General features: G+C 47.8%; 1 protein-coding gene across 1 annotated transcript; it reads right to left on the reverse strand.

The window, feature by feature from the left end:
- Window positions 1-732: 732 nt before the first annotated feature.
- Ahsa1 (activator of HSP90 ATPase activity 1) lies at window positions 733-9,082 on the reverse strand. Its single transcript, XM_075947766.1, has 9 exons — window positions 8,659-9,082; window positions 7,224-7,414; window positions 5,044-5,126; window positions 4,555-4,672; window positions 3,618-3,706; window positions 1,983-2,111; window positions 1,491-1,592; window positions 1,213-1,264; window positions 733-1,120 (listed from the first exon to the last, which is right to left on the reverse strand). The coding sequence occupies exons 1-9, from the start codon at window positions 8,736-8,738 to the stop codon at window positions 948-950; spliced, it is 1,017 nt and encodes a 338-aa protein (XP_075803881.1). The 5' UTR covers window positions 8,739-9,082; the 3' UTR covers window positions 733-947.
- Between the last annotated feature and the right edge of the window lie 151 nt (window positions 9,083-9,233).

Here is a 9,233-nt window from a genome sequence, read left to right on the forward strand (position 1 = left end):
AGACCAGGCTGGTCTTGAATTCAGAGATCCGCCTGCCTCTGCCTCCCAAGTGCTGGAATTAAAGGCGTGCGCCACCAATGCCCAGCTTGGATTTGGACTCTTAAGCTAAGCCAGAGGCAAGTATATGCTAACATACATTAAAAGGATCGTGTGGCAGTATGCCTCTAGTTCAAGGCCAACCTGTGTTATACAGCAATATCCTGCCTCAATACTAAAACAAAAAGGAAAAAAAGAAATTCAAAGATTAAGTCTTATGAGTGACAGGGCTTTACGGAAGTCAGACAATGAAAGCATACTATGTCTTGGACACAGTAGCTCTCTATAAAGCCACCACTGGTCACCTTCATCTCTATATACAACCCGCACCTGTGGCCATCTCCTAGCAGAGGGATCAGAGCCCAAGACCCATCTCCACCTTCTTGGTACCCACTCCCTGCCATGTGGGTGCTGGGAATTGAACCCAGGTTCTCTGCAAGAATAGCTAGCATTCTTAACCACTGAGTCATTTCTGCAGCCCCACAACTTTTTCAAGATGGGGTCTCATATAGCCCAGGCTAGCCTTGAACTCCTAATCCCGCTTCATACCCTGAGTACTGGGATTACAGGAGTATACTATAGCACCCAGCTCTCTTTGCAGAACGGAGGCTTCAAACCACTTGTATTTGTTCAAATTCAAAACCTTCAAGGAACTCAATACCAGGCTCCCAGTAAACACCAATTGTAAGAAATGCATGCTTTTAAAATTCTGTTTATTTAGCGTATGTACACATAAAAGAGAACTCACCCTTGGATCCCACCCAGCAGAAAACATGCACAAACCCAAGGTGTATGTGGAAGGGGGACCCCAGCCCCAAGTTAGCAGCTGGGATGGTGCAATCCTGTGATCACAAGCCCATCACGAGCGGGCTGGACTGAAGTGTCAAACAGCTGGAACCCTGCTGCTGGCCCTAAAACAAGCGAGCGCCATAGCCAAAGGTCTGTTTGATGCCCTCAAAGTAGTACCGCTGCCAGCCTTGCCGCGTCCGCTCTTCCTCAGGAGCAGGGATGCCCCGGCCTTCCATGCACAGCTCTGTCTCTCCATTCTTGTCAATGAAGGTCAAGGTGATGGTAGCGAAGTGCCCTATGGGAAAGGGTTTCAGATCCAGAGTTCCTGGACAGGTTTAAACCAGGAGACTGCAGTGTTTGGAGATGAGGGCAGCGAGCATTGCTTACCTTCTGGCCATGACTTAAACCGCCACTTCATAGCAATGTGTTTCTCAGGGACCTGAAATAACCAAGGAGCCCAGTCTAGTGAGGCACTGCAGTGCACCCAGCCACCCAGCTAGGCAAGCCACCTGCCTGTGTGTGTGTGACTGTTACTTACAAGAAAACTCAAATTCCAGCACTGTTTGAAAAGTATCACAGATCAGTTTTACCCATAAAACTGAGAACCACCACAGTAATCTAACTGAATGGCGATGACAAGCTGGGAAGAGGCAGGGATTACTCACCAGATCAGTAAACTCTCCGGTGACATTGCCATCAACCATGTGGAACTTCCCACCTTTGTCTGCTTCTAAGGCTGCAGGAGCATGGGTAAAGGCCTGCACCAGCTGCGGGGAAGCAGGAATTGGGGGAAGATGCATGGCTCTCAATGGGATACGGCACACACCAACTCCTCAACGCTTCCCTGGAGAACGCTTTGGTTTCCCTTTGTTCTGGTCCTCTACGGAGTAGGCTCGGACCTCAGGAAAAGGCACATACTTTTCCTTTCCTTATGTTCCTTCCAGGGCTAGAGCGTCAACTTGGGCCTTATACACAAGTGCTCTGTCACTGGGCTACACCCCATCCCACCCCCAATTCTAACAGACTCCGACAAGCACCAACAGAAAAACTCTAAGTGTGAAAGTGCCCTTCGCCCCTGCTGCTGTCAAGAGGCCTTGCCATTCACTCATCAGCAGAGCCCTGCAGGCGGAGGCCTGGGAGGATGGACACTCACTCACCTCCTGGGTGGTAAACACTCTATAGAGCTCCTCTGGTGAGGTCAGGAAGGTCTCTTTAAGGGAGATCTTACAAGTGGGGATTTTGACACCAACAGGCTTGGCCTGGCTTTTTGAAGGAGCAGACTTAGCCTATGAAAGGAGTGAAAGGGGTCACTTTAGAGCTGGTGACATCTCAATCCAACACAGCTGCAGGGACAACTCATTCACTCTCACAGAAGCCTGCACCTCCAAAGCTAATTACTCAAAGTGGTTAAGGGAATTTAATGTGCACGTATTTGCTTTAGTCACAGGAGAACTCTTCCAGAAACATCCTTAGTGAGGACTTCCACTCTACGACCTTAAAAGAAGCGTGTGTGTGTGTGTGCGCGTGTGTGTGAATGTACGCCACAGGTGGTGCCTGCAGAGATCACTGCTTCCCTGAGACCAGGGAATACTCTTAATTACTCAGCCATCTCTCCAGCCCCTAGGAAGAACAAGTCCTCTTGTACATATCACAAAAGCCACCAGACAAAGGACAAATCAAAGTCAGGCATTTCAGAGCTCAGTGTAACTCGTAACTCTCAGACAGAAGTACCCTGAGATAACTGGACAGGCAAGCTGAGGGCACAGCTCATCAGTAGAGGAGATGCTCCACACACAAGGTCCTGGGATTCGCCCCTTGTATAAGCAAGGAAAGGAAGAAAAAGAAAGAACAGAAAGACAAAGACAGAAAAGAAAGGAAGAGAAAAAGGGAAATGAGGGGAAAGGAGAAAAAGCAAGCAAGCTGGATGCAGCTCTTTCTGGCAAGTTCTTCACTGTATTTGTTGACAAAGGATGCAGGATTCTAAACCAAGAGCTCAGTCAGAACCACAGGATCTAGCTCTAGATAAAACATGTACTTGCTCCACAAGCAGAATGCGATGAATCAGTTTCCCGATGCATAAAGTTAGCAGTCTAACCCTACGTGAGATTACGTGAGATCCTTAACAAACTGTGAAATGGCCGGGTGGTGGTGCACGCCTTTAATCCCAGCACTCGGAAGGCAGAGACAGGTGAATCACTGTGAGTATGAGGTCAGTCTGGTCTACAGAGCGAGTTCCGGGACAGGCTCCAAAGCTACAGAGAAACTCTGCCTCAAATAACAACAACAACAACAAAGTAAAAAATGCCAACTCCCCAGTTAGAAATTATGCTAAGAGCAGCTGACTGGTCCTAAGTGCAATCAAACGTCACACTCCACATCCCTGATGGCTTCTCTCTGCTCTGGGGTCCACTATCAGCAATAACAAGAGGATAGGTGACTGGAGAGACGGCTCAGTGGTTAAGAACACTGTGGAAAGGTCCCAGCCTCCATTCCCAGCACGCACACTAGGTGGCTCACAACTGCCTGCAGTGTAAGGAGATTTGACACCCCTTTCTGGTGGCCAGGGGCACTTGGGGAACATACAGACAAGTACAGAAATAGAATAAACATGCAAGAATAAAAGGGTACCAGGTTATACACAGATGGAAAGCTACATAGTACAGTCTCTCTTTTAAAAAAAGAAAAGCACATCCACAGGGTACTCTGGCTTTGGAGTCAGGGACACAGAAAAGCTGAGGTGGCCACTCATCTCCCTCTGCAGACTTACGCCATCACCTGGGAACGCTGCTTACCTTGCACACCTCAGCTTTTGGTGCTGGCTGACCCACTGAGTCTACCGACTCTCCGTTCACTGTGGGCAAAATCATGCCCTGAGTGAACTCTGCAAAGACAAAATCATATTCATTTCTTAGGACTTGAGACAAACACAGCTGTCATAACCAGAGTTATGAAAAAGCCTGTATTCTCTTATCTCTACTCTTAGTTTATGCCTGACAGATTATCTAAGTGCACAGAATACAGCAGCATTACCTTAAAAAGCTTAAACCCCTGATGAAAACGGAAACATTACAACATTTTCAGTTTCTTCTATACAAGAGACTCACTAGTCACAACACCGGAGCCTTCATTCTCACTAAAAACAATCAACTTCAAGGCTGGTCATGATATAAATGCCAATACTAAGATCAGAAGATGCGGTAGAGACAGAGTCCCCATGACATCTGGGCTAACCCTTTGCCTCTAACCATGCCAACTTCCTGGAGGAGGAGGACCAGCAGCAGTCCAGGATCATTCTAAAAGTCTTGAGATCGTAGCTGTTTGATGGAAATGTGTGAGACTCAAATGTAATTTAAATTTTCCAGTGGCCACATTAAAAAGTTAAGGTTCAAGGTGAAGTTTCGCTAGTATATGTAACCTAACCACACATTCTAATATTACTCTAACAGAACTATCGTATCAGCAGCTTCCACTCTCTAAGAGATCACTGCAATATTTTACACTGCCTTTGGGGACCATCTTTTAGACTCTCAGAGCATCTCTCTTGGGTCAGCCACACAAGAGTTTAACAGCCAAAACTAAGACCACACAGCTCACGATCTTCCACTACCTTGGAGCTTTTAGATCAACTTTAAAATACCGCCCCTCCATCATCTGCCAGGGGGAGGGCCGTCCAGGTCCCCAGTCAGGTCTGGCAGTGGAAGAGAAGCCTCAGATTTCTAAAGGAGATACCTGTTTTGAGGGTGCTGATGTATATCCCCACTGCTTCTCTTAGAAGTTTCACCCCTTCTTCCTTCATTAAGGCCACGAGATTTGTGTCAGGCTCGTCTTTGGCAAGGCTCACACTAATCTGAGAGAGAGCAAAGGGAGGCGATGAATGACTTGAGGGACACTATCATGAACGTGAGGGCTGAGCAATCTCGGAACTGCGGATGTTTCCAAAGGAAAGGCGGAGAGCGGCCACATCTGTACAATCCCTAACAATATTCCTTCTCAACTCTTTTCTCCAGGGCAGAGAAGGCGAATGTTAGAACCCATTTCCCTAGCTAAAGCAGAGATACTGACTAGGTACAAGTTTCTCCAGAGTTTCCAAAAGCATCACAGTTAGACCCTCGTCTGCAGAAGGGACTCAGCCTGGACTACTAACAGCGAGGGACGGACCGCTTTTCTCATGAGACTACAGACAGGGAGGACTCGGACAAGGAGTTAGGAAACACAAACCTCCACTTCATCCACGCTGTTTTCATCAGACAAGTTGGGGATTTCCACATGTCCTTTGTATTGCACTCCTGACTTCGAGGTACCTGTCGAAAGCAACGCAGTTCCATTAGCAGCCTCCTTCTATGCAGGGAATGTCCTGCCAGAACACTGTCCACTTAGGCTTCTTCTAAACCTCCATTCTAAAGGCCCCTCTATTCTCAATGAATGCCACATGCCAGAAACAATCAACGGCACCCCAATGTCTTTTCTCACCCCATTATTGGAGAGAAATAATGGGTCACCACAGCATGGTACTGGGAACTATACAAACAGAGCAGCAGCCCAGCTCCTGTCTGGGTAGCCACTATCTCAGTTCTGTCAGAACACCTGCTCTGAAAACAAGCATTTATTTATCAATATGACTGATTACAGCCATTTCATATTTGCTTCTAGCTGAGATCATCATTGAGAAACAAGAAGTGGACAGAGACAACTACACGCAGGTGGAGATTTACAGAAAAAGAAAGTTCTTATCTCAAAACATCTGTCAGGAAATGTGTCCTTGGTGTAATGATCCTTCTGTCTCAGAAGACCTCCCTTCCACGACCTCCCAGGAGCCCTCAAGCTGCCATCCATTCCTGTGATGCCCACGAACAGGAGGAACTCTCAAAGAAAACACCATCCTATTCCAGCATGCATCTATTTTATACTCATCACATGTAAAATTCTGGTATCAATTCTTAGTTTCCGTATTTTAATTTTATGTGTGCGCATGCGCTCACATGCCTGATGAGAGCCCCCTGAGGCCAGAGGCATCAGATCCCTCTGAAGGAGTCACAGGTGGCTGTGACTTGTATGACGTGGGTTCTGGGAACCAAACTCCTGTCTCTCCACCCCAATTTCTTTATTTTAAAAACGTGTCACCGGGGGCTGGAGAGATGGCTCAGCGGTTAAGAGCACTGCCTGCTCTTCCAAAGGTCCTGAGTTCAATTCCCAGCAACCACATGGTGGCTCACAATCACCTGTAATGAGGCCTGCAGGAAGAATACTGTACACATAATAAACAAATAAATAAGTATTTTTAAAAAAAGTGTCACCGATGACTTTTTTTGAATGGTGTATTTATTGCCCTCTAGAATTCACAGCCATTTTTCTACCTGAGCTTCCCCATTCGTGGGACTACAGGCATGGATCACCACACCCCTGCTCCCCCTTGCAGGGTTTTTCTATGTAGTTCTGGGTGTCCTGGGTCTTGCTCTGTAGAGATCCACTGCGGGGATTAAAGGTGAGCACCACCACTACCCATCAGGAACTGTATCCCTAATTCCATCCTCTTTATAAACTTTGGGGCTTCTTACTGACGTGCACTAATTTTTAGGAGCACACATTAACTATGACAAAACTTACTCTACATCTCTAGGCCTCAATTTATCAGTATGTTATATAAAAAGGAGACCAGACAAGATGGTCACAGCTTTCCTCTTGGCCAGTTGGGGGCGCCATGTTAACAATCAAGGCTCATCCTCCCCAGACTCAAAGGAAACACTGGTTTGTACAGCACCTGCCTTTGTTGACAGCTCACCAACCCCTGGCTTCCTGAGATGGGCTGTCTGTGGACATGCTGGGGTAGAATTAGACAGTTTCTAGTCGTTATTGTTCTTTTCTGCTTCCTTTAACTTTACACTTTCTTGTTGCATGAAAAATGTGCCCTCCCTGTGATTGGACCGCACTACTTCAGATATGTTTTGTAAAAACAAAAAAAATCACAGACAGATCTACTTTCATCCTCTTTACTATTCACTTGGAAAATGTTTCATACGGCTCCATTTTTTTTTTTCCTTAAGGATATCACAGAAAGGACATGAAATCAGAAGAGAGTAAACAGCCCCAAATAACATTTACTTATCAGCTACAATAATACAGTGGTCTAACATATCAAGATTCGCACTGGAGTTAGAAAGTGACCGCAGCTAAAAGAAAATAAATGAAAAAACCCCTCCCTCTTTAAATCATTCATAAGACAAACACAAAATAAACCAGCCTGAGCCTCTATCACCTCATGAATCCTAAGGCAGAACAGGTCCAAAGATGTAGCACCCCATCAGGCTTTCCTCCAAAGCAGCACTGTCTTCTCCTTTCAGCAAGCTAAGAGCAGTGGAGATGGAGCTTCTCTGGCCTCCGACAGCCTGGCTGGTCCTTACCTGTCCAGTTGAGTTTGATGGTCCACTCGTAGAAGAAGATAAGTTTGCCTTTCCGGTTGTTAATGGATGCCTCTCCATCAAGCTTGTTCACTTCCGTCACCTCACACTTGCCCTCCTCATTTTCTACTCGGACTGCCAGGAACAGAGTTTTCAGCTTTTCTGTGGACCAATTTGAAGCATCCCTTTCCGTCCTGCAAAACAGAAGCAGAGCTATGGGCTAGCAGGCAAGGGGAGGGAAGACTTTCCAGGCAGCAAGGCGTGCAAGGTTAAAGGAAGCAGAAAAGAACAACAACATCAAACCCCCTAAATTCTACCCCAGCATGTTCACAAACAGGCCATCTGGGGAAGCCAGGGGGTGGTGAGCCGTCGACAAAGGCAGGTGCTGTACAAACCAGAGTTAAGTCGGTTCTTCCCGTCTCAGGAGGATGAGCCTTGATTGTTAACATGGCGCCCCCATCTGGCCAAGAGGAAAGCTGTGCCCATACTGCTGAAGCCAGGAGAGCAAAAGACAGCAAGCATGTCGCTAAGAGCCCCAGTAAATAAAAACCAATAATGCTAGTCTCATTTGCACTGTTTTCGCGCCCGTCTTACTCAGACTGCTTTAAATGCCCTACACATTCTATGCCATCTAGACTGTGCCACAAAGTCCACAAGAAAAATCAGGTCAAGTACTGTTAAGAGTCTTGAGACAGGGTCAGAAAAAAAAAAAAAGAGAGCCAAAATCAATTCTTTACCCCTCTATTAAAGCGATGTAAGCAAACGGAGCAGCAATTGAGTAAAACAAAAAAATACAGTTGAGTAAAGTTCAGTAGCGCTCTGAGTAACCTTGCTTCTAGGAGTTTTCATAAAGATAAGAAGGCTTCTAAGAACACCTAGGCTGTAAAATCGTGACTGCTCGGCAACCTGGAGTTACAACAGAACTTAACAGTTCCGGGTGAGAGGCTGCATCGCGTTCAGCATCCCGAAGCTCCAAGCGCCCTGCAGCTCACGTTCCAAGGCTTCTCCCGATGGACTGAGGCACAGTCCCCTATGACTTTTACTTTCACGGCAACCCACAAAACAGTAACTACCGCGCCTGGGGCTCGAGACCTCCCCAGCAGTCTCCCAACACAATCGGTAAGGGTTTAGAGCTCAAGGACGCCGCGGCCACGTGTAGGAAGTATCTCCGGGCTCAGCCTGGATGCGGCAACTAGGGCGCTCTGTTCTATTCGCTCTGAAATTCCTCCTTTGGGACTCAGCGGTCTATGGCGAACCCCTCGCCGCAACACCGCGATGGTGGCGAGGGATGGAGAGGACCCCTGCTACAAGGAAGGATCCACGCCCAACCCTGGGGCAGGGCTGTTTGGGCCCCAGATCTGTACTCGCCAAGGTTCCAGGCAACCCCAAACCCTAGCCTGGTAACAGTGCTCCTGCGGCCTGTCTTGCTGGCCCTTACCAGTGCCAGTTGTTGACGTTGGTGGCGTCCGCCCGCTCCTCCACGATCCAGCGTGGGTCTCCCTCACCCCACTTGGCCATCAGCTCACTTATCGCTCCGCTACCAGCTCCCAAGCAGCCGCAGCCACAGCCTCAGGACCGCTCGGTCCCAGCCGCCCGGCAGCGCCTGGAAACTACTAGAAGCGGCAGCAGCACCTCCTGGCTTGCTTTTCCCTCCACCCCCACCCCCACCCCCTCCCCGCCTTAACTTCCGGCTCCTCCTCGTTCCTACAAGGTACTTCCGTTCCGGTTCGCCGGTTCTGTAACTTCTGGAGTTCTAACTCTCTGTTTATTTTAAACAAAAGTCCCTGAAGTCTAAGCCCTCAAACTAACTATCCTCACGGATGGGGATACAAAATATTCGATTCATTGTTTCCTCAGGACCTAAGTCGACCCTGCTGAGCCTGTTGGGATTTGTAGTTTTGTTAAACGATCCTGCCGATAATTGCGGAAGGTCACGCTGAAAGTAAAGGAAATGACCTAGCGCGATGCGCAAAGTGCTTTTGGGAATGGTAGTCCAGAAGCCCCGCAGCCCAC

Source organism: Microtus pennsylvanicus, chromosome 14, assembly GCF_037038515.1.
Source record: "Microtus pennsylvanicus isolate mMicPen1 chromosome 14, mMicPen1.hap1, whole genome shotgun sequence".
NCBI classification, from domain to species: Eukaryota; Metazoa; Chordata; class Mammalia; order Rodentia; family Cricetidae; genus Microtus; species Microtus pennsylvanicus.